The 25475-nt window shown below is 48.8% G+C and overlaps 1 protein-coding gene and 1 pseudogene across 1 annotated transcript in view; one reads left to right on the forward strand and one right to left on the reverse strand.

The window, feature by feature from the left end:
* Positions 1-25475, forward strand: part of NOL4L (nucleolar protein 4 like) — a 129622-nt gene that overhangs the window by 62363 nt on the left and 41784 nt on the right. The window contains exon 4 of the mRNA XM_068524042.1: positions 4440-4549. Coding sequence (XP_068380143.1) covers positions 4440-4549 — 110 coding nt within the window. The remainder of the gene's footprint in view (positions 1-4439; positions 4550-25475) is intronic.
* On the reverse strand, positions 11918-12388 carry LOC137750309 (large ribosomal subunit protein uL23 pseudogene; annotated as a pseudogene).

Raw genomic sequence — 25475 nt, forward strand, 5'->3', positions numbered from 1 at the left:
GGAGGATCCGGGCCACCACCTCAGCTGGAATTTGCATTGATTGGCAAATGTCACTGGAGCCCAGCTGTGATCAGCTCTTGGCTTGGCCCTGGGAGAACCTCTACATCATTGGTTATTTTCAAGACCTGTAAAACTAGGACTAGTGCTTGGGTTGGTTTCAGTTTTTCTTGGCAAAAAGGTGTCGAAACATTTCTTTGTGTGGTTCCTCTGCTTCTCTCACCAGCAACCTACTGGGTTATTTCAGCTCCATGACCCTTCCTAGCTCCTAACTCACCCGTGGTCTCAGGTTACTTGTAGTGGCTCAGGCGTGGCCACTGTATTTGTTGACCACAGCGGGGGCCTGGCCTGCCCATCAGAGCCCAGGGAAGCCGCTTCTTCCTTGTTCGTGTGTCCACCTTAGCTCATCCCCCATCCCCCCACGAGCACCGGACTCCATGGAGCCCCCACTTGCCCTGCTCCTTAGCTCTTTCCTAGTAAGCTGTTCATCTTCGTGTGTGGCACTTATCACCCCAGGAACCATTTGGCTCCCCACTGCCAAAAACCCTGCCTGCCTGTCTTCTTGCTGTGTTGTGGCCGAGCTCTGGCCTCCCACAGCCAGCTCCCTGGCACGTTCCCTCACCTGGAATGTGTCCCGCCTGCCAAGGTCCCACCTCCCCGACAGAACCCTCACTTCTGGAACTGCAGATGCAAGCATTTCACTGCACACCGATCTCGGATGGATTCGTGTGTGTGCCCGGGATGTCCCTGCTTCCCCAGACGAGGGCATCCGGCCTCCTCTTCCCGAGCTCTCCTGGCTCACCTCTGGGCACTGGAAGCAGTTTCTGATCTGTGGACCTGCTGTGGAGGGAACAGGTCAAGGAAGACCCCTTCTCCCACCCCCCAAGAGTGCCTTCCCAGCCATGTGGTTTTTCTCCTAAACCTAGCTATACCTGGCTTTTTTAAAGTTACCTTTTCGTAAGTAGTCATGGCTTTCAGGCAGGACACGGGTGACCATCAATAAAGGAACACAGTGTCCGGCCTCCATGGACAACAAAACACAGAGCGTCGCCATGGCACCTGATGAAGTCTTCATTTGAGGCTCTGACCGGCGACCCTTAGGGTAGGGGTCCCTTCTCACCTACCATGTTGTCTAACAGCTTTTCAGCAGACAGCCACGTCTTTGAGGAAATGAAATGGAAATGGCAGAATCCTCCATCTGAAGACCCACATTCCAAAACAGGAACCACGGCTCTTTTGAGTGACATCATCTCAATGTGGCTGCAATGTCTGCCTCACATATTGTATCCAACCTCATGGAGCTGTGGAGGCCAGGTCCCAGCACACCCCTGGGTTGAAAGAGGTCAAGTCTGGGTTGATGGTGGGGCGGCAAGAAGAGGACCCAAGGTCACAAAAATGCATTTTAGTTTCCCCACAGCACTGGGCATCTGTGCCAGAGGGGCTAGTGTGCACTGGTGTTAGAGCACCCCTCTGCCACAGACCAGGAGGAAATCCCTTAATAAAAAGAAAGGTTTGGCCCATTCCAAGCCAGTTTCTGAGACATTCTATTAGTGACATTTACCTCCTCCTGGACAAACAGAAATTCTGCGTAAGACAGCATAGCTTTAAAAAGCAAAACAAGGAATCCCCTGGTGGTCCAGTGGTTAGGACTCACCGCTTTCACTGAGGGGGACTGGGTTTGATCCCTGGTCAGGGAGCTAAAATCCCACAAGTCGCATGGCGCGGCCCAAAGGGAAAAAAAACAAAAAGCAAAACAAAGCTCTGCATTTTTATGAAACTTGATAAGAAATGTTATTCAAGCTGTACAGTCACCAGAAGGACACCACCCCAAGACGCATGGACCCCGTTTTCTGCAGGGCTGTTCCTATCTGCGCCAAGTAGGAACTGCCTGGTGCCCTTTGGGTAGTTTCTCCCCCTTGTTTGCAGGGGCCTTTTTTCTTTCTTTCTTTTTTTTTTTTTTTATGTACATCCTTATTGGTTTTTTTTTTTTTAATACACCTTTATTGGTTTTTCTTAAATACATCTTTATTGGGGGTTTTTTGCCTTTTTTCTTTTTTGTGGCAAAATATTTACACCACAAAACGCGCCATTTTAATAATTTTTAAGTGTACAACTCAGTGTTAGTTACAGTCACACCACTGGGCAATCATCACCGCTGTCTGTTTCCAAAACTTTTTCGTCACGCCAAACAGAAACTGCGGACCCGTGAAGCAGTAACTTCCCATTCCCAGACACCGGTCCCTGGTAACCTCTCTTCTACTTTCTTTCTTTTTTTAAAATTAATTAATTAATTTATTTTTGGCTGCGTTGTGTCTTCATTGCTGCGAACTGGCTTTCTCTAGTTGTGGCAAGCGGCGACTACTCTTTGTTGCAGTGCACGGGCTTCTCATTGCGGTGGCTTCTCTTGTTGTGGAGCACGGGCTCTAGGCACGCGGGCTTCAGTATTTGTGGCACGCAGGCTCAGTAGTTGTGGCTCGCGGGCTCTAGAGCGCAGGCTCAGTAGTTGTGGCACAGGCTTAGTTGCTCTGCGGCGTGTGGGATCTTCCCGGACCAGGGATCGAACCCGTGTCCCCTGCATTGGCAGGCGGATTCTCAACCACTGCGCCACCAGGGAAGCCCTCTTCTACTTTCTGTCTCTGTGAATGTGCCTGTTCTAGATGTTCCATCCACGTGGAATCACACGGTATTTGTCCTGTGGTGTCTGGCTTCTCTCCCTCAGCAGAGCGTTTTCAAGGTTGCAGGGGCCTGTCTGGCCTGGGCTCTGGCTCTGGAGCGGCAGATTCTGCAGATCCCTGCCTCTCTCCGCCTCGGCCCTCTCACCCGCTCCTGTCCAGCACATCTCCTGGGCGCGGTGCTTGTGGTGACGTGCAGGCTTTGGCCCATCCGGAAGTCATCCCCACTTCTCGCACCACTCAAACCCCAGCCCATGAACAGAACTAGGCACCAGGGGGGACATGGGTCAAAGGCCTGGCACTCTTGGAGGCAGGGGGAAGAGGTAGCCAGAGAACAGGTAACCACGACTATTCCCTGGACAGAGGGTGAAGCCGGGTCCAGCGACTAAATGACGAAATGAGGCCCTGCTTCGTGTGACGGGTCCCAGCAGGTGACTCCAGGGTCTCGAGCTTGGTCACAGCAGGAGACATCTGAAGGGGAAGCTGGACTGGAGAGAGACGTGATGGGCTCCCTTCGAATCGTGCTTCTCGTCTTCTTGACTTATTCCTGTGCCATCGCAGTCTCTCCTAAATGGCACCCACAGTGGCACCCAAGATGCAGAACACAATGGCTGGGCAGTGTCCACTGCAGGAGCCTTTGCAGAAGGCAGCATGGCCAGACATTTCAAGAGTTTCCAAGTATTCCTACCCTTTGACCCACGAATTCCACGTCTTGGAGTCTGGTCTAAAAAGGAAACGATCATAAATACAGACCAATATTCCTGCACAAGGATGTTCCCTGCAGTGTTTATAGTAACCCCCAATAGCAAACAACCTAAGTAATCAATCGTAAGGGAATGACTTAAGGAAAATATGATAAAATAGTACAGGGCTATAAAAATTATATTTGCAAAGCAAAACGAGATTTTTGATGGTGGGGGAAATGCCTATGAGAAAAAGTTAAGCAAAAAAAAAATTTTTTTAAGCAGACTGTAATTCTCTGTATGCATGTGATATCAAGTATGTAAAAAAGAGAAATCACAGGGAAAAAATAAACAGAAGCATATGCCAAGCTTCCTGGTGCAATTATGGTTTTTAAAATTTTTCTTTACATCTTTCCACACTTTGCAAATGCTCTACAAAAGGGATATGCGTTACTTTGATGTTCAGGACAAGAAAGCAATAAATGGGAGGAACAATGCTCCTCTCTGTGTGATGAAAGAGGAACTAGAATTTGGGCATACTGGAGGCCTGGCCCAGACCTGCGAGCGCTGTGGTCCCTGACGGTGCTTTGGGGGGGATACCGTGGGGGTTGGGGTCGGGGTGGGACAGTGTGGCACGTGAGCTGGCTTAGGCCGGCATTGGAAACTTAAATGACTTCAGGGGCCTGGCAGGCATCATCGTTGAGTGAAAGTGTGCAGTGCAATAGGGAGGGGTGGGGACTGTGGCAAAATGGAGCCCTCACACCCTGTCGAAAAGGAGCGGCTGCTGCTCAGCTGCAGTGGGTGTCTGCCATGTGGGAGTGAGGGCCCTGTGCGGCCAGACCTTCCATTTCTCAAAGGAGTCAGAAATCCCTGGTTTTCAAAGGCGAACTCTCTCACTAAACACTGGCACTTCAGCGTCGTGCAGTCCACGTCCACGGGCCAGGCACGGTGGGCGAGCCCCCAGTCAGCGGCCTCCGGCCTCCCTTCCCTCCTGCTCAGTCCCTGTGTTGGGCCCCCACATGGGTGCCAGGCTGCTGGTGGCCCACAGCACAGGCTGAAAGGGGCTTCCTTTTCTTCTTTCCACCAGAAAACGAGCCTCCCTCTCCTCTGGTCTCCGGGATTATCGATTACAACATGCCCCTCACCTCTACGTACCTGAAGCAGATGAAATTGCGCGTGATGAATTCCCAGGAGCAGGTAAGGCTTCTGCCCCCCTCACCCCACCTGGAGGCGCCCTGACTTGCCTGGATGTGGTTGATCCTTTCCGAGACGTAGGGCCACAGCCTGTGTAAACACACTGGAAATCAAAGAGGCCCTTATCTGGTTACCTGGGCCGTGCAGTCCAGGCTGAGAGGGGAGGGAAGGAATGTGTTCTTAGTTAGAGGGTCTGCCGGGCAGACAGCCCTGCCGGGTCTTCAGTGAAACTTTCCTTCAGGGCAGGGGCGAGGGAGGAGGTGGGTAAGAGCTGCCCACCTTGGCTCTTGGGTTGTTCTCTCTCTGCTCTGCCCTTTGTCTGCTACATCACTCGGCTCCTTTCTCCCGAGAGAGGGGGGCCCTTGCTGCCTGCCTGTGGCCTCTGTCACCCTTGGGGCCCAGACAGGCCAGGAAGATGGGCCTTGGAGGGTGGCCTGGGTGAGATAAGGCCCTGGGCTCCCCCTCCCCAGCTGTCCAAGACTCCCCAGCTGTGGATTGCCCAGGGCTGTCAGGCACCATGGAAACCGGTTATGAAAAGAAAACCCCTCCTGCCTGCCTCTCTACACAGCCCACCTTCTATCCCTTTGCAAGGCAAGTAGCCTGACTGTCTTTCAGAGAAGGACTAGGTGAGTGCCACCCCCTCCCTCCGCCACTGCCCAAAAAACTAGAGTAATAATGTCTTAACCTCTCGCTTCAAGCTTTTTCATCTGTTGTGACATATGAACTTACTGTATCTTTGAGGCCTGCCTAGGGGAATGGGTTCTTTCTCCTCCGTTGAAAGTCTGACTTCCAGCCCTGGGTGCATTCCGTCCTGGGTACGGCTGGTCTCCTTGACAACCTGAGCATGTGTCCGCCCAGGGGTGATGGCTCCGCAGTCAGCTCCAAGGTGATGTTACAGGACGTGCTCAGGTGGCATCTGGGGCTGTGGCACCCAGTTTGAGGATCTGAGCTGGTTGGCTTGAGTTCTGCACTCCCCTGAGGAGGAGGCATGGTGTGCCCTCCCATCCTTACAGCCTCCAAAGGTCAAATGAAGTAAGCTTGGCTCTGGGTAGTAGAGCTGTCTGCATTTTTTGCGTCTTTTCATCTGAGATGGTCTATTCTGTGATGGTTGCATCCCTAAGAAACCCATGTACTCAAAAACAATGTCTGTGGGGAAAATGGTGCTGGCTTTTCAACTCACAATGGCAAAGTTGTTTTTGTGCAGGAATGCCAGTTATAAGGGTGTTGCTTTTGTTAATAGTTATAAAATCTAAACACCACCACGCAGGGTGACGAGCAGAGGCACTCGAACAGCCAAACAGCTGGGAGTACAGCCCCGTGGCTCTTTCTTTTCTACAAAATGGCGCTCCATCCAGCTCACCACCAGAACCAGTAGTGGTCAGTGTAGCCCACTCTGTGATCCTTCATTAATGGATTCTGTTATGTTTCATTTGGTATACAAATTCCTACTGTCTGCGGGGCATTAAGACTGTAGGTTAGGTACATTAGCAAGGATTCAGTCATTCAACAAATATTTATGAAGGCCCACTCCGTGAGCCAGGCTCTGGGGATGAGCAAAGACAGCACCATTCCTAGCTCTCCTTATGATCTAGGAGGGAGACAGACACTAATGAAAAAATTACGCACAAATGGTAATAAGCCATCACGGTGCAGCTGTGACAAGTGCCAGGCAGGAGACTCATGGTGCCATGAGTACTTAGATGGACACGGTGTGGGGACTGAGGCAGGGGTCAGGAAGGTTTGCCTCAGAAGGGGGTGCTTGAGCTGAGATCAAGATCTGAAGGGAAGAGAGCTCCAGGCTGAGGAAACAGCTTGTGCAAAGGCCCTGTGGCTCGAGGGAGGACAGCGCCAGTGAGAATTTGTGAGGCTGGTGTGGCTGGTGCGGAGAGTGTGAGGAGTTCTGTAGCTAAAGAAAAGTGGGAGAAGCACAGTGTTGGGCATATAAGCACTTGATGCGCATCTGTGAATGAACGGAAATTCATGTAACGAGATGGATAAGTTGCCCTGGTGAGGTTCAGGCTACTCCCAAAGGGAGGGAGAATTGTGGGAGGTGTTTGTCCCCAGGATGCTGCGGCTGGGGCTGAGGCTGAGATTGGGGTGGCCTCAGTGGACAGTGGAGTTGACTGTGTCTTCCTTGCCTCCATTTCTGGTTTCCCAGGTGGGGATCGTCTGAACATTCCCGCGGTAGGGAATAAAGGCGCAGACCCTCCTTGCACACACCTGGCAGGAGAAGCGGCACCCCACCTCGTGCCTGGGGCCCTTCAGCTGTCAGTCTCCCACACTGCACGCACTGCAGTGAGCGCTCAAGGCCTCAGCCTCTCAGCCAGCACCGTTAGCCCGGTTCTATAGCCAGGCACGTGGCAAACAAGAAGTCGCATTGCTCACTAGTTTATTTATCTGCAGCAGCAAGGAAGGGCCAAGGACCCAGATGTCTTTGATTCTTCAGCTTGAGTTGGAACTGAAAATACATATACTTGAATTGGTAGCTTCTTTCCTGCAGTGAAGTCAGAGCAGGACTGGGTGAACGGCTCCCTATCCCAGCGCAGCCACAGGACTACCTCTGCTGCGGTCAAACCCCATGTCCCAAGACAAGGCTCTGAAAGTAGTTTCATTCCCTGCAGCATCCCTGCGACCCCGAAAGGCCTGCCGACAGAAGACACCTGTAGTGTCTACAAATCACTCATGCAGGCTACACGGAAAACAAACCCAAATCTAAAGTTACGGGAGCTGGGATAAATGATATTTTATTAATGCTGAGCAAAGCTCTACATCTAAAAACTCTGGGTGAGAAAAATCTAAGAATTCATTTTTTTCCAGCATTAGATATCCAGGAGACACTATAATAGTGAGGCAAGTAGAACATGTTCCCCTCACTTGGCTTTGAGCAGACAACAAACAGGTGGTGGAGTGTGCTTGTGAACTGGACAGAATCGTGTTACCTTTTGTCCAGTTGTGTTGGATTAATGTGCTGAGAAATGGGTCTTTCTCCACAGAGGACATTAGGTAATACGAAAATCTAATAATAATGTTCACACGAACAAAAAAGATTCTTGACGTCTGATCCAGTGCAGCAAATATTTATGGTGTCCTCAACATGCAAGACATTTAGGGGTCAGACTCCACCCTCCCAGGGGCTCCATCCTAAGACACAAGACCCCCCAGGAGCTGTCATTGCGGTGGCCACATTGAGCTGAAAGTAGGTGAGGGTAGCCTGATAAAACTGGTTTTTTTCCCCCTTACTTGGGAAAACAGTCATAAAGATATAAAACTGAAATCACATTTAGTTGTACTGATGATTAATACATTTTCTTGTAGGAGGGAGGGCGTGAAGATTTCATGAGATGTGGACTGTCTCGGAGAATGTTCCAAAGCATTCTCTGATAAGATGGGGTCCTAGGGAGGGGTGCAGGCCGAGCTCATAGGGCCAGAGGCGGCCAGCAAGTACACCCCCAGCCGCCGATGTTTCAAATCCCCTCTCGGGGCCGTGTGCAAGATGCACCAAGAGGAATGTTTGGGTCTCATCTTCACGCAGCCACTGATTTGTTTTCTGTCTCATTTTATTTTCTTTCATACTTTTTTTTTAGTTACACAAATACACATGGCCTCAGTTGCCAAAAAGCAAAAGCATGGTGACAAAAATCACCATCATCTCACCACACAGATCACTGTGCATGTTTTGGTGTCCACCCTTCCAGACTATTGAATGGAAAAGGGAATTATCCTGTATGCACCATTTTACAACCTGCTTTGCTTTTCTGATGCTGATTTTCCATCCTATTCAGTCTCCTTACCCTCCTGATGTTTCCACCTACCAGATAAGCTGGTTGTATAATTTCCTGTCATTCACTCCTTTCTCACCCGTACCTACACATCCATCCATCCACCCATCCACCCATCCACCCATCCATCCATCCATCCATCCATCCATCCTGCACTTGAACTGGCATGGTTCCAGGCGCTGAGGAGACTGGTGAACAGAGTCCTCTGCCCTGCCGGCTCTCAGAGTTCAGTGAGAGAGACAAGGAAAACCGAAATCAACGCTGTGGGGTCTGTAGGAAGAGCTTAGAGGAGGAACAGAGGAGGGACAGGGAGTGAGCAGGGTGGATGCTGTTTCAGCACTTTACACACTTCACCCCTCGCGCTCACAGCTCAGCAGGGTCACGTTGTCATCCTTGCCTTACAGGTTCCGTAGCTGAGGCTCAGAAAGGTTCCGTGCTTGCTCAAGGTCACGCAGCCACTAACATGAGCTGAAACTCAGACCTCTTCCATCCACACCTGTGCACTTGCCACGGCCGCAAGCCCTACTTCTCCCTGTACTTCCTGGATGAGGGTGTGCTCTTTAGAATGGGAGGCGGTGTGCCACCTGGGTACTGAGTGTCAGATCGCCGGCACGGCTAGTGGAGAGAAAATGTCCTTGGCAGAGACGCTGGCAGAGCAGGCAGAGAGCTTTGTTTGGCTTGGGAACCGGGAGCCGCCTTAAATGTACAATGCTTAAGGAAATACGGGAGGAGGGATTTGGTAGGGGGCTGGGGTGGGGTAGAGGTCGCCCCCTACCTCGTGAACGCTCAGTTACCTGCAGGGGTGCGTGTATAAGTTGATATCCACGTTACGGGTGATGTGATCCTGATCTCTCCTGAGATCGCAGTGTTTGAACCAAGACCCCGTTGTTGTAGAAATCAGATCCAGATCCGAAGGAGGAAGACAAATCATCTGTGTTCCTTCCCTGACACATACTTGCATTTTATAGTAGCGGAGGCTGAGACCCGGGGCGGCTCAGCAACTTTCCCAGGGCAACCCCTGGCTCAGGCTTTTTCGGTGCCCACCGCCCCTCCAACCCCTTGCTCTTTCCGGGGCGGGAGGGCTGTCAGCACCTTCCTTCGCCTCCCGCCTCCCGCGTCTCCAGTTCTTGGAGCAGCACTAATGTCCCGCTAATGGTTTTAATGGTTCTCCCAGCAGCGTGTGAAGTGGTGCGCGGCTCCATTGTGTAAACCCACGTGATGGAGGCTCTTACTTGACTCCTTAACGTCTGCCTCCCTCTCCTCTGCAGCTCTCGCCTGGCCCTGAGTTTTCCTTGGATCCTGGAGGTTGGGGGACGAGGGCAGGCTTCCCCCCTCCCCCCCACACAAGTGGGGCCTGCAGGGTAGCCCCTGCCCAGAGCCCCGGAGGGGGGTGGTCTGCAAAGTATTGGCCCTCCTGCTCCTTTCAGCAGGCCAGTGTGGAGGGGTACTGTTCTCAGCCGAGACTCCAGCCCACCCACCAAAGACCCTGGAGTCCGGCTGACGGTACCAGTTCTGGCGCCTGCCAGCTGTGTGACTCTGGGCAAACCATTTCACCCCTCCATGCTCCTTTTTCCTCACGTTCCTTGAGAATAATAACAATACAGCTACCTCACTGAGTTATTCCAAGAGTTAAATGACACAAAGCAGGCATAGTGCTTAGCACCGTGCTGGACACCTCAGAAGCACAGAGGAAATCTCAGTGACCTCTGCTACTGTTGATGGTAATGTTATTATGCAGCCTCAGTTTAATAGACACAGTGAATGACCTTGTCCGAGAGACCAGAGCCACAAAGATGAGTAAGACAGCGTAGCTGGTCTCAAGGAGCTCTTCTTTTTTTTTTTTTTTTTAATTAATTTTATTTATTTGTTTTTGGCTGTGTTGGGTCTTTATTGCTGGCACGCAGACTTTCTCTAGTTGCGGTGAGCGGGGGCTACTCTTCATTGTGGTGCGTGGGCTTCTCACTGCACTGGCTTCTCTTGTTGCGGAGCACGGGCTTTAGGCACTTGGGCTTCAGTAGTTGTGGCATGCAGGCTCAGTAGTTGTGGCCGCAGGCTCTAGAGCACAGGCTCAGTAGTTGTGGCACACGGGCTTAGTTGCTCTGCGGCATGTGGGATCTTCCCGGACCAGGGCTTGAACCCGTGTCCCCTGCATTGGCAGGCGGATTCTTAACCGCTGCGCCACCAGGGAAGTCCCAAGGAGCTCTTCTTAGTAGAGGGGACAAGACAACAGCCAGGGAACTGTAATCCAGGACAAGAAAGCAGAAACAAGAAGGGACCAGGAACCTGCCAGGCGGTTCAGGGGACACTCGCTTATTTTAAAATGAGATTTAGACCAGCAAAGAGGGCCCAGTTGAGGGAAACTGAGGGGTAACAGCTCTAGGAGGACCTGGGCTGGGGAAGAACAGAGCCAGTTTGGGAAAAGGAGGAGAAGGAAGAAGAGGAGGCGGAGGGGACTCAGAGCATTCACCTCTTGCAAGCAAGGCCACGAGAGAGCCCTTTCCTCAGTCAGCACTCAGGAGCCAGGCAAGGATTTGGGGCAGGAAATGAGCACATTCCAAGTGTGAAACTTTCTCAGGCTTGCATCTTCCTTAGGGGAGAAGGAAACAAGTCCACTCTGAAAAGCTCTCCACATACACTTTTTTCTTAATTATGGTAAAAATATATGTAAAATTTGCCATTTTAATCATTTTTAAGTGTACAGTTCAGTGGCATTAAGTACATTCACAATGTTGTGCAATCATTACCACTATTTCCAAAAGTTTTTCATCACCCCAAACAGAAACTTTGTAACCATTAAGCAATAATTCCCCATTCCCCCCACATCCAGCCCCTGGTAACCACTGTTTTACTTTCTGTCTCTATAAATTTGACCATCTAGGTACCTCATATAAGTGGAATCACATATTTGTCCTTCTGTGTCTGGCTTATTTCACTTACCATGTTTCCAAGGTTCATCCATGTTGTAACATGTGTCAAAACTGCATTCCTTTTTATGGCTGGATAATATTCCGTTGTATGGATAGACCACATTGTTTTTATCCATTCATCTGTTGATGGACATTTGGGTTGTTTCCACTTTTTGGCTAGCCACATTCACTTTTTAATATTTTAGACCAGGTTATGGGATAGGGAGGGATTAAAACAGGGATCTGCTCCTTCTCTGAGTCCTTACCCCTCTTTGTGGCTTGCTTTTCTCATGGACATTCTCAACCTCCTTCCTGCTCAAAAGGGCCCCCCAAAATGGGCAGACCTAAAGAGGAAGCACAGTTGATGGGTTACAGTGAGAGCCTGTCGCTTACTTAAACAGTGCCTGACTCACAGGACTTTCACCTGTGGAGAACCTGTGAGTACTGACTCTGACACCCAGATTTAAGAGCTTGATAGCAATGGTAATCTCCTCCTTCCCCTTCCTCAGGCCACCCTGAAGCCCAGGCAAGGTGTGAGCTCAGGGGAGAAATTGCAGAATGGAACTTTGCCATGTCCAAGGATTTAATGGTCTCTTAAGGAAGCAGCAGTTCTGATGTGTGGTTTGTTTTTTTTTTTTTTAAATACTGAAAACTTTTATATTTAGAATTAGCCAGCTGGACTCAGTTTAGATGATCCCAATTTTGTTGGCAACATCCAAAGCATCATAGTCAGGGGCCAGTTGAACACAGGGCTTCTTCTCTCCATCAGGCCTGATCAGGGTGTTGACCTTGGCCACACCAGTGTCATAGAGCTTCTTCACAGCCTGTTTAATCTGGTGCTTATTGGCCTTGACATCCACAATGAACACAAGTGTGTTGTTGTCCTCTATCTTCTTCATAGCTGACTTGGTGGTGAGGGGAAACTTGATGATGGCATAGTGGTCAAGCTTGTTTCTCTTAGGGGCGCTCTTCTGAGGATATTTGGGCTGCCTTCTGAGCTGCAGTATTTTGGGCCATCAGAAGGTGGGTGACGTCCAGATCTTCTTTTTTCTGTGGCTGTGGACGACTTTCAACACTGCTTTCTTGGCCTTCAAAGACTTTCCCTTGGCTTCGGCTTTGGGAGGGGCAGGGGCTTCCCTCTTTGCCTTCGGTGCCATCATTGTGAAAAAGCCAATGTGTTCTTGAAAATTAAACAGTAATCTTCATGGAATAGAAATAGAATGTAGAACTTCTAAATGACTAGAGAAAAATAAAAGAACCAAAGAAAACTTGATCAGTCCAGCAAGAGTAATTAAATGAGGGAATAAAAGAAGAAGCAACCAAAAAGAGATATAATAAATGGAAAAGATAGGTAAACTAACAGGAACAAGATAAAACACCAGTAAATCACAATAAATGTAAATGGGTTAAATTCCACTACAAAGAGTCAAAAAGGCTCAGATGAGGTTTTTTAATGATAAAATCCATTTGGTATTTATAAAAGACTTTTCAAATGACACAAAAAGGAAGATTAAAGCATAAGAAAGAGAGGGCAGTGCTATTAGTGTCAAACAAGTTCAAGGCAAACATGTTCAAGGCAAAAAAATCATTAAATAGGGCAAAGTGAGATATTTTATGTTGATCAAAAGCACAGTTTCCCAGTAAGATTTCAGAGCCTCTTGACTTTGGAGGTCTGCCCTTGGGGAGGTTGAGGGCTCTTGACCTCAGTGGTCTGCCCTGAGGGGAGGTCAAGGAGGGCAGTAGGTCTTATGGACGTAAAGAGTAACTTGGGCTTCACTGTGAGAGGCAGCATCTTTCTTTCTTCCCTCCCTCCCTCCCTCCCTCCCTTCCTTCCTTCCTTCCTTCCTTCCTTCCTTCCTTCCTTCCACCTTCCTTTCCTTCTTTCTTTCTTTCTTTCCCAAACGCTCATGTTTTATCCCTTTTTCTTGTGAGGATCTTTTATAATCCCAGCATGTAAGCAAAACGTGAACATACTCTGGACCTTTACTGGTCCCTGGACGTATCAGGGGAGTAGGATGGGCAAAGGGTGGAGGCAGCACCTTTCTTTCACATCCCTCAGCATCTACCCATCATCAGTCTCTTCACCTTTGCAATTTTTGCTACTGTCTTGCTGTAGCTACTTCTCTAAACCAGTATTTGTACTTTGAGCATCAGTGTTTGCTCTCTGGAAACGTGCATGGAGCAATATGAGGGGCGGACCCTGTGGAACTTGTGAGAATGTGTGGTCTGCTGCCTTAACTGCCTGAATTTTAGTCCCTCTCCTCCTCTCCCCACTGGGCTCACCCACTGAGGTATGCTGGGGCCACTTTCTCAGTTCCCAGCCTCCTTCCCTTCTTCCCAACTCCAGGCCTTCCTGGTCCACTGCTGGCTTCCTTCTCATGTTCCATTTCTTGCCTCCCTCCACTCAGACACCCCCCACAGGCCTCTGGGATCAGCCCGCCTTATGTAGCTGAGTGAAGGGGGCCCAGCTTGCCTCCATGAGAGCCCAAGAAAGGCCTGAAATGCCACTGGCCCCATTATCAAGATCTGAGAAGCTGTAGCACAAACCTTTTCCCATCGCAGTAAATCCCTGGCACTGTAGAAGGTTTGTACTATGGTAAGAAAAACAAAAAGCCACTGAAATACTGACCTTGACCAAGGCTGCTGTTTGGATTTCTCCAGGCAAAGAATGATCCTTGGCACATTTCTGCTGTGAGAAGATGTGCAGGTGGGGTAGCTGATCTCGGGTCCTGCCTTGTGCCCCTCAGGCCCTCCCGCATCACCCCAGGGCAGCTAACCCTCAGAAACAGCTTCTCAAGTGTTCATCATTTTTGTTTATTTGTATTCATTTTTATTTTTATCAATAAAAAATACATATCTTAAAAATCATATAGAAAAACAGCAGATCCTGTCCCAGCCTCCCCACTTCAATTTCTACCCTTCAGAGACAGCCTCCTTTCTTTCTTATCTTTTAGCTGTCTCTTCTGGTATTTATCTCCTATTTCTAAATAACATGTGCTCATGCTGCTAGTTCTTGATTTTTCAGTTTGGGCTATTTTGGTTATTGTTGTTTAATTTCCTGCTGGAGGAGATAAGTATGTACACTATTACGCCCTCTCATAAACACATGTATTATTTCTCCTTCTTCAGTCCCTCAGTATTATTTATACCTCCCTATTTAGGTAATTTATTATATTTCTATTATTATGGCTGTATAGGTTATTCATAGCTGAGCCAATTAGCACACTGTGATTACGTTTTCTTTCTTTTGATTCCCCAGAGTTAGCCATTGCCTCTTTTTTTCCAGCCTTAGCCCTCTATCTTTTGAGCTTGCTTATGGTGTGTGTGTGTCATTTTTATTGTTATGTACTCAAATTTATCAGTTTTTTTTTTTTAATAGCTTCTGCATTTGAGTCTTAAAAAAAACCTAACTCCACTCTGCCTCCGTGTTCTCTTTTAGTATTTTCATTTTTTTAGAACAGTTTTAGATTTAGAGAAAAATTGAGAAGCTAGTGCAGAATTCCCACATTATCCCCCAACACACACAGTTTCCCCTATTATTAATATCTCATTAGTATGATACACTTGTTACAATTAATGAACCAATACTGATACATTATTAACTAAAGTTTATATGTTATTTAGATTTCTTAGTTTTTACCTAATGTCCTTTTTCTGTTCCACAGTCCTATCTGGGATACACTATTACATTTACTTGTCACATCTCCTTAGGCTCCTCTTGGCTGTGATAGTTTCTCAGCCTTTTCTTGGTTTCGATGACCTTGACAGTTTGAAAGCATACTGTCAAGTATTTTGTAGAATTTTGGAATTTGTCTGATGTTTTTCTCAATATAAAACTGGGGTTTTGGGTTATTAGGAGGAAGACCACAGACACAGAGTGCCATTTAAAAAAAAAAATTATTGAAGTATAGTTGGTTTACAATGTTGTGTTTAATTTCAGCAAAGAGACTCAGTTATACATATACACACACACACCCGCACACATATATATATATATATATATATTCTTTTCATATTCTTTTCCATTATGGTTTGTCACAGGATATTGAATATAGTTCCCTGTGCTATACAGTAGGACCTTGTTGTTTATCTATCCTGTATATAATAGTTTGCCTCTGCCAATCCCAAACTCAGAGTGCCATTTTTACCACATCATATCAAGTATACCTGCTGTCACCATGACTCATGACCGTTGATGTTGCCTTGGCCACACCGGCTGACATAATGTTTGTCAGGTGTCATCACTGTAAAGTTATTCTTTTACCTCCCTCCGTACTGTACACTTCGGAAGGAAGTCACCACGTGCAGCCCACACCTCAGGAGTGGGGTTTATAATTTCCCTCCTTGAGGGTAAAGTGTCTACATACATTATCTGGAATTCTTTTGCATGGGAGGTTTGTCTCTCCTTCCTCATTTATAAATCTATTCAATCATTTACTTATATGGCTATTTATTCTATACTTGGGGTTATAACTCAGTACTGCTGTATCTATTTTGATGCTTAAACTGTTCCAGCTTTGGCCACTGGGAGCTCTTTCAGTTGGCTCCTGTGCTCTTTTGACATACTCCCATTGATGTTTTTTGTTGGTTTGTTTTTTGAAGGAGTTTGTTTTGTTTTAGTGTTTCTTTACTTTCTGGTACTACAAGATGCTCCAGGCTCATCTTGTATATATTCTACCCCAATCCTAGAATCAGCCATATCTTCCTTATATTATAGAATCATATTAAAAACCAAGATCTGGGCAATAAGTGTACTTATTGCTACTGGGGTGTCCTTTCTTTTAGACCCTCTCAGCTAACAGAGCCAAAAAATATACGTGTTTTCATTTTTCATATTTGATCTTTGATCCATTTGGAGCTCATCCTAGTATATTCTGAGATACAGGTCCTGCTTTACCCTTTTGTGTCAACATCATTTATTAAGGAATCTATTTTCTTCCCACTGATTTGAGATGCCACCTTTATAATTTACTAAATTTCCATCTGAAACAGAATGTATTTCTATTCAGTCCATCGGTTTCTTTGTCTGTTCATGTACCAGCTCCACACTGTTTTAAGTGTTGGGACTAATATGTCTTAATATCTAATACATCTAATTAATATATCTTACTACGTAGCAGGAATGGTTCCCCTCCTTGTTGTCCTTATTTTTTAAAGTTTCCTTGGCTTGAAAAAGGAAGTATTTGGAAAAAAAAAATGTTTAATGCCTTAAAAAGTTTCGTACGCCGTTCTTGGTGAGGGAAAGATACTGAGGCACCGTTGATCCATCCACATAAACATGAAGCTGAAACACTTCGACTGCAGGCCTTTCTGTTCACCCAGCAGACCGGGTGGGCTGTGAGCCAGGATTATCACAGCTCCGTGCTGGAATCTGGGGGCTCTAAATATTGACAGCCCAGCGTTCCCATCCTCCTAAAGATGGTGACAGGCAAAATAGGGCATCGCTAAAACTTGAGAGGGAAAGTTTTCTGGGAAACCTCTTTTTTGAGAGGACAAAAAGGGAAGTGAAAAACCCATTGTCAAACACCTTTGTTACAGGGCATTGTTTTAGTGATCAATATATTTCACTGACAATCCTCGGGTGCTTTGAAGAAACTTGCTGCAGTTTCCAAATACCTGAAGAAAATGAGCATTACGGATGTTTCGCCAGGGCAGCCTGGGTTCAGAGACGTCCGCGTCTCTCTTCTTTCCTCCTGCTTCCCTGAAGCTGTGTGGGAAAGAAGCAGAAAACGACCAGCATCCCGTCTCCAAAGCCAGTTGCCTGATGCAGTTAGTAGATACCCCGAACCTAAACAACGCATTGTCCCTGTCTGCTCCAAAAGTCTCAGTCCCCTTCCAGGCTACGAAATCCGCCCCCATGCTTGCAAGGATGCTGACGCAGCCTTTCAACTTCATTATCTGGGGGGAAAAAATGCATGCAGTGCCCATAATTTACTGGTGCAGGCAGGAGAGCTGCCTGGTGCCCGGAGCAGAATCCTGCATGCGGGGCTGGCCTGGAGATGCTTTATCTGTGTCAAGGGAAAAGGCGGGAGCAAGGTCAGGAGCCGCTACCTGGGCCTCCATCCATGGGAGCAGCTCTGTCTTCTCAGAGCTCTGACTGTGAACCGCCCCTCAGGGCACCCAGGTAGCTGACTCCCTGTTCTGTCTCTAAGGACCCAACAGGAAAGGAGGTGTCTCTCCCCAGCTGGGCCAGGAAGGAGCTGCTCAAAACATCCAGATGGTCACTGAACCAATGGCCGACCTTGTGACCCACCCCCCTCCAACTCTGGGTCCAGCCTGACCGAGACCCAGAGGGGCCTTGTTGTCCCATGGCCACGTCCTGTTGTTGTTGTTATTGCTGCTGTTGTTTTTAACAATGGAACTCCCGACCCCAGTTCTTGGATATCCCCCAGTTCAAGGGGGATACCTTGGGCAGGGCGCTTTCTCCAGCCCTCCCTGTTTTTTGTCACATTTTTTTGAGGGCGAAACCCCTGGTGGCTTTGTGGAGGCTTCTGCTTAAGGCATCGCAAGGCAGGCTGCTTGGCTCCGGGGGGGGGGCCGAGCATTTATGGGTTGTGGCTTTTCCGCAGCTTCTTGACCCCCCGACCTTGCCAGCCTGATGGCTCCTTCTTCTCAGGTGGGGCCCAGACAGGTCCCGGCCCCCAGCAAAGAGCTGCTCCAGGAGACCTGACCCCACTTGGTGGCTGGGTGGGCCAGGGCTTTGTAACCAGACCTGGAAAATGCAGGAGGGTTCAGACGCTTCAGCAGCTGATGTCTGGAGATCAATTAGAGATAATGGCTCTGGGTGGACTCGAAGAAGCACGGCCAAGGTTTTTCCTGGTTGTGATTGTGTTTACCTCATTAACGGGCCTTTTTCTTTTTCTTTTCTTTTTTTTTTTTTTTTTTGAGGGTGGCACAGCAGTGTCACACTGTTTGTGCTGGCTGCCTTGTTTTACTCATAGGGTGACCAGGCATCGACCCACGGCGGGCTGGGAGCTCCCCAAGCTCCACTCAGAGGAGGCAAAGGCCCACGCTTCTGCTCACAGCCCTCCAGACCCTTGCCCTCCCTGTGACCCCCTGTGTGTATAGTTTTTAAAAAATCTCCTCCTTCATTCATTCAACAATCATTTAAGTTCCTTCAACGTCCCAGACACTGTTCTGAGACAGACAGGGAGCCCACTCTCCGGGAGTTCACAGGCCACAGAGATGATAAACAAGACAAGAAAGAAAAAAAGATATGCAAAAGTGAGATGTTCAGGGCAGAGAATTAAAATAGAGACCATTGAGAGACTGCGCCTCTGGGTGAGAAGGCCTCTCTGAAAAGATGGCATCCAAGCCGAGACCCAGTTGATAGGAGGTGGCCCGCCCTATAGAGGAAAGGCTTTCCAGGTGGAGCAGACAGTGGGTGCAAAGGCCCTAGGTTGGGAACAGCAAGGGGGCTAGGACAGGGGAGTGGGGGGCAGATGTGCTTGGGAGAAGCCCGGGCAGCCTGCAGAGGACAGCGCTCTCTGGCCCACCTGTCGTGTGCATGTGGAACCTCAAGGCGCACCTTCCTCTTCCAGAGGAGGGCAGGGGCTTAACTGGAGGTGACAGCAAGTGGAGATGAGCGGCCAGGAGAGCCCATCGACTCAGACCCTAGGTGTGGCCCTACCCCGCACCAGCTGCCTAACTTTCACTTCTCCATGCTGCAGCTTTCCTGTTACTGGAACAGCAGGTTTGGGCCAGACTTCAGTGGGTTTCAAAATTTGCTTTTGGACAGAGGAACCCCTTTCTTCAAGGAAACTCTTCTGGGGAGGAAGTTAGTATGTCAAGGGTCAGCAGGAGGCAGGCGTGTCGCTGGGAAAGGGGCCCAGAGCTCTGCCCACCTGCCCTTCCTGCCCCCAGCCAGCCCACCTCCAGCCTTCAGCAGTAAATAACAGGGCCTGGATAGCCCTGAGCTTTGGGCTGGGGTGCTGCAGACAGGCGGGAGAGGGGCTCAGCCCAGCATGACCACAGGCAGCCCGGCCCCAGGCTGGCCTCTCCTCTCTCTCCTGCAGCTTCCTCCTCAGTAGATTTGAGTGACAGAGCCTATGCCTTGCCAGCCCCATGGTTGCTGGGAGGCTTGGATGTTTGGAACAGCTCCAAGTGCCTCAAGAAAAAATAGGATAGAAACAGAAGATCCTCTTTACCTGGAACACTGCTGTGGCTCGGGAAGTGCCCGGGCACACCTGTGCAGAGCCTGGCACCTTTCCCTCTGCAGAGTCCCCCCCACCCTGCACCGCAGTAGCCACAGCAGGTGCCCTGACACAGCCCCCTTCCTCAGTCTCTTTAAGGAGTTGACACTCTAGGGAAAAAGCCACATGGGTGTGGGGTCCTTACTGTCCAGTCCATCCATGAACAGGAGCCCTGTGAATCAGACAGGGATGCTTTTGACTACAGGTCCAAAAACCCAGCTGGCTCTATAACAAAACATGAAGATTTTTTACACCTGAAATAGGAAGAGTGGTGGCACAGCTGTTGGTGTTGATGTCAGCCATGTTGGGTTGGTGTCTCTATGATGTTATTGACCTTTTCCTCACACTTACAAGTTGGCTGCTATTGCTCCAGCCATCTTGTCCACATTCAGAGTGAGAGGAAGACGGGAAGGGGTGGCATAAGCTTAGTCCAGCAAAGCAAAAGCTTTCCCAGAGAGTTGCCAATAGACTTTTGTTAACATCTCATTGGCCGGGGCCACATGGCCACTTCCAGCTGCGGGGGTGCAGGTGGGGGGCGGGGGCTGGGAAAGAAAAAATTTCACTTCCCACCTTCTGTAGTTCAGACAAGGGAGAGAGAAATGTTGAGTCTAGCTATCAGGTAAGTTAGTCCACAGTAACTGCCATGGCCTGGGCACCATCAGCTGAACTTGACAATGCCTTTGGGTGTTAAGTTGCCAAAGGCTTGGGCAGGGGGAAGAATAGTAAGGGAGGGACTTCCCTGGCGGTCCAGTGGTTAAAAGTTCGCCTTCCAATGCAGGGGCTTCAGGTTCGACCCCTGGTCAGGGAGCTCAGATCCCATATGCCTCACAACCAAAAAACCAAAATGTAAACAGAAGCAATATTGTAACAAGTTCAATAAAGACTTTAAAAAATGGTCCACATCAAAAGAAAAAAAAAAATAGTAAGGGAAGGAAACAGAGCGGAAGCAGGGAGGAAGGGAAGAGAGGAGGGGGTGGCAGGGAGGGGAGCAGGAACCATCTTTTGAGGCCTTCTGTGTGCTGGGTCCCTTACAGACAACATGGGGCAACTGAGGCTCGGTGTCAGAGAGCTCAGGTAACTCACCCAAAGTGAGTGAGAGGTAGAGCCTTGTTCCCTCCCACATTAATGCTGCTATTTCGCAAGGGATGGGTGGGGAGGTGGGGGGGAGAAGGGAAAGGAGAAAGAAAGTGATGGTGAGGGTAGGGCCAGGCCAAGGCCCCCTGCACCAGCAGCTTCATGGGCATAGGCCTGGGTCTGCTTATCTCACCACCACAGTCCCTCACCTGGGTCAGGCCTTGGCACACAGTAGGGGCTCAATAAATGTGTGTTGACTGATGTCTGTATCATTAATTACTTATCTTTCACATCATCATCAACAATAACTAGGGTTTGGGCAGGTGTTCTACGTCAGGCATCAGTCCAGCGCCCTGCAGGCATCCCTGCATTTAAGCGCATGGCAGCCTTCAGAAGCAAGCTCCTGTTATTGTGCCCCCATTTCAGAGATGAAAAAACTGAGGCTTGGAGAAGTTAAGTCTCCTGTCTGAGATCACACCGAGGAAGGGCCTGAATGTAAGCAAAACATATCCCCTGCTCTACCCCCACCCTAGATGCTGACCGCCAAACACAGGACGCCAGCCACCAGCAAGGCCTCTGTGCAGCCTCTCTGGCCCCAAAGCCTTGGCTGCTACCCGTCCCCCAACACAACCCCCACCTGCAGCCTCCGTCACAGAGGGACCACCTGCCCCAGTTTCCCAGCGTCTCGCTCAGCTCGCAGAGGGGCCCCGCCTCTCCTCCAATCACCTGCTGAGGAGCAGCCAGAGGTGCCTCCCAGGAGACTCCCAGGCCCAGCCGCCCTCAAGGGCTGCATGGAGAAGCTGGGGGTCCAGGCAGGATCTGACCACCTCAGAGCAGCCTCAGCCCATTCCCAGCTCCCAACCCCGGGGGAAACCTCTGCCCACCCAGCCCCAGACTCGCTCTAGAGGGTTCCTCTCTCTGCTCTGCTGGAGGTCGGTGAAGCACAGTGCCCCGCGGTCCGGCTCAGCAGTCCCACCTGGGCAGGGCCCACCATGCACCCCGGAGACCAGCGCACCCTGCTTCAAACCCCAGCACGGCCACTAGCTTTTAGCTCTGTGACTGTGAGCATGTCCCCTGGTCTGTGAGCTATTGGGGGACTCGATGTGTCATTTAATCTCCCTCCCACAGCCACTATCTTCGTGTGCAAAATGGCAGTTAATATCATCCTTGTTATTCGGCTGGTCAAATAAGGTAACATAGCCTACCACCCAGCACAGGTGCCTGGTATTGTGTGGGTCGCCATAATGGATTACACCAAGCTCTAAGCTGCTCAGCTATGGTAACTGGCCTCAGCTTTTTTTCCCTTTTTCATACTTTTATGGAAGTATAACACGCATACAGAAAAGAACACGTATCATTAAGTGGACAGCTCAGTAAATTTTTACAAACTGAATCCACCTCTTGGGACCAATTCTCACATCAAGAAACAGAACTTTGTCAGCACCACAAAGACCCTTTGAGCCCCACTCTGGTCACTAACCTTTGGCAAGGGTGACCACTCTCCTGACCTCTGATACCACAGATTGCTTCTGCCTGTTCTACTACGGCATGTGTGTGCTCTTTTGCCCACAAGCATGAGTTCGTGAGAGTCCTTGTGTTGGGGCCTGCACCACTAGTTTGTTCCTTTCCATTGCTGAGCAGTATTCCACAGTGTAGATGTACCACCATCATCCATTCTCCACTGATGGACACTTGGTAGTTTCCAGGCCAGGGCTGCTGTGAATAGTGCTGCTATAACCGTCCTGGCGTGTTCTTTGGGGACCATCTGTACTCGTTTTTGTTGTGTGCACACCCAGGAGCGGTAGTGCCAGGTTGCAGCTGGCCTTGGCTTTTTGGCTGAGCCTCTCCAAAGGTGCTAGGAAAGAAGGGAGAGAGGAGGTAGGTGCCCTCTCTGGGGAGCTGCAAAGTGTGGTCTACATTAAGGGGGGGTGCGCTTAATTCAGAGCTCTGTTGCAGACATCAGGGCTGTGCTGGGCAGTGGGCAGGATGGGGTCCTGAGTGATGCAGTGGTAGGTCCCTACTGTGTGCAGGATGCTGCCGGGGACTCTGCCACCTAAGAGCCTGTCCCAGCCCCTGAGAGTTCATGGTCCAGTTGGGGAGATGAGGTATAGCCCAGGAAATGGGAAGTACCACAAGTGCATTAAGTGATATAAGACTGACGGAGACCTGCCACCAGAGCCAGCTGGGTGGTCTGTGAGATTGACGCTCTGAGTTCAGAGGGGCCTAGATCTGGCAGGGGTGGAGGATATCTTTGTCAATGGCCCAGAGTATCTTTCTACCTAGTGAACGCCCATGCATTCTTCAATGCCCAACTTAAATGTCACCTCCTCAGTGGAGCCCTCCAGGATCCACTATGTCTTTCTCACATAACTAGGCACTTCCTTCCTAGCAGGTCCCACAACTGTCAAGTACAAACCAAATATATATACTGTGACTAAAAACTTCGTGGTCATTTGATTACTCTCTCTCTCTCCTGCTGGCCTGCAGGCTACAAGTGGGAAGACCTGTATCTGTGTTGTTCATTGTTGTGTCACCCATACTAATCATGGTGCCTGGCATGTGGTAGGGGGTCTATACATATTTGTGGAAAAAACGTGTGTCTGGAAGCATGCATGATCAAAGGCACGCATGGGCAATTGAGGGACAGAAGATGTGAGTCTGAAGCAGAGTTCACAGTTTGGAACAGAAGGCTGTAAGGCCAGCAGGGCTGTGGAAGCCCTTAAACACCAGGCCAGAGAGCTCTAACTTGATTCTGCCAGCGACTGGGAGCCATTGAAGGTTTTGGAGTAGGAGAGATCAATTGATGACATTTTAAAGCAACACATTTCTGAAAAGGCAATTGATGAAATTGTAATTTTTACCTTTCGTCATGGTTGTTAGGAAAGTGTATTTCAACAAGTCAGACTCTTAGTGATACACACCATGGGAAATTTATCTGAATAGAGAAGGAGTGAGGAAACGGCATGGGACATTTTCTCCTAGATTTCAACAAAGGTGTCAAACCAACTATGAGGTTGCAGCCAGCTGGGCAAAAATCAGCGAATGTGAAGAATAAATGGATAAGCTGAGTTACTACCCAACCTGCAGATCAGCTATTTTGAATCCAGGCATGTGTGAAGCCCTGGAGCTTCTATCCCCGCTCCTCTTCCTACCGAGATGCCCTCTCCACTTGCCACCTGTCACATTCCTCCTGCCTTCTTTGGTTCAGAGTAGATGTCACCTCTTCCAGGAACCACCCCCCAACAGCCCCTCAGTCAGAAACGTGCCCCCCCCCCCTCGCCGTTTGCCATAATTGTGCTGCACCTAGAGCCTTCCCTGCTGTGGCAAGGGTTTGTCTTTATTATGCTGGGGGCAGGGACAGTTCATGGCAGGTAGAGGTGAGTGCTGGCCCTACCACATATTAAAATATATTCCAGAGCTATGCTATCGGGACAGGAATTGACAGATCAATAGAATAGGCAATTCCAAAAATAAGGGGAAATTAGTATACTATAAAGATGGCACTTCCAATCAGTGGATAAAGATGAGTCATTTAAAAGATGGTATTGGGGGCTTCCCTGGTGGCGCAGTGGTTAAGAATCCACCTGCCAATGCAGGGGACACGGGTTCGAGCCTTGGTCCGGGAAGATCCCACGTGCCGCGGAGCAACTAAGCCCGTGCGCCACAACTACTGGGCCTGCGCCCTAGAGCCCGCAAGCCACAACTGCTGAGCCTGCGTGCCACAACTACTGAAGCCCGCACACCTAGAGCCCATGCTCCACAACAAGAGAAGCCACCGCAATGAGAAGCCCGCACACCATAATGAAGAGCAGCCCCCGTGAGTAGCAATGAAGACCCAACGCGGCCAAAAAAAAAAAAAAAAAAGATGGTATTGGGACAACTAGGATAGCCATTAAAAAACAAAATAAGCTAGATCTTCACCTCACTTCTTATATGGAGAGAAATAGATAGAATAAAGATTTAACTCTAATGAAGCTATAAATGCTCTAGAAGAAAATATGGGTGAATTACATTTATAATTTTAGAGTGGAAAAAGAAAAACCTTTGTTTTGATGTGAAATCCTAAAGCCCTAAAGGAAAAAAAAAAACTAATGAGACAATATAAAAAAAAAAAAAGTAAAATTTTCATGTGGCAAAAAATCCCATCATAAATAAAAAGACAACAAAAGGAAAACATGTTTTGCAAAATATATGACAAAAGATTAATTTCCTTCGTTTCTAAACAGTTCTTACAGAAAAAAAAACAAACCACCAACTCAAGTAAAGGGCAAAGAATATGAATAGATTGTTTAAAAAAAAGAAAAGAATTACAAGTGACCAATAAACACATGATACACATAAATATGGGCTCACATTCCCAAATGAAGAGGGCAGAGAGAGACACCATTTTTCACTTCTCAGATTGACAAAGATAAAAGAGGTTGCTAATACTAAGCGCTGACAAGTGTGTAGTGAAATGAGAACTGCCAGATGCTGCTGGCTGCTGAGGAAACTGGTACAGCGTTTGTGGAGAGGGTTCTGACCAGCGCTGTGAAAATGTAGACTCCTGATGATGACGATAAAAGCTACCATTTACCGAGTACTCCCTCTGGGGAAAAGAGCAAGCTGTATTTTATGACCTAACCTCAGAAGTCATAGACCCTCATTTCCACAGCCCTATCCATTGTGCCAGGGGACCAAGGGTGTGATACCAGGAGGGGGGAGGATCATCGGGAGAGCTGGGAGGCCAGATACCACAGTTTCTAATGTCAAAGGGGAAATTTTGGTGTCAAATACATTAAACATACTATCTTATTATCTGCTTTGTAGATGAGGAAACTGGTGCCCAAGGACACTTGTTTGGTGTCAGAGCCAGAATTGGAACCAGTCCCATTTGACTAGACTCTTTCTATTCCACCTCCTCAATGGTCTCCCGGATGCCACTCCTGCTTCCTTATAATCTCATCTCCTCTGATCTAAAAACATAATTTAGATGGCA

The sequence above is a fragment of the Eschrichtius robustus genome, chromosome 16 (genome assembly GCF_028021215.1).
Source record: "Eschrichtius robustus isolate mEscRob2 chromosome 16, mEscRob2.pri, whole genome shotgun sequence".
In the NCBI taxonomy this organism is placed as follows: domain Eukaryota; kingdom Metazoa; phylum Chordata; class Mammalia; order Artiodactyla; family Eschrichtiidae; genus Eschrichtius; species Eschrichtius robustus.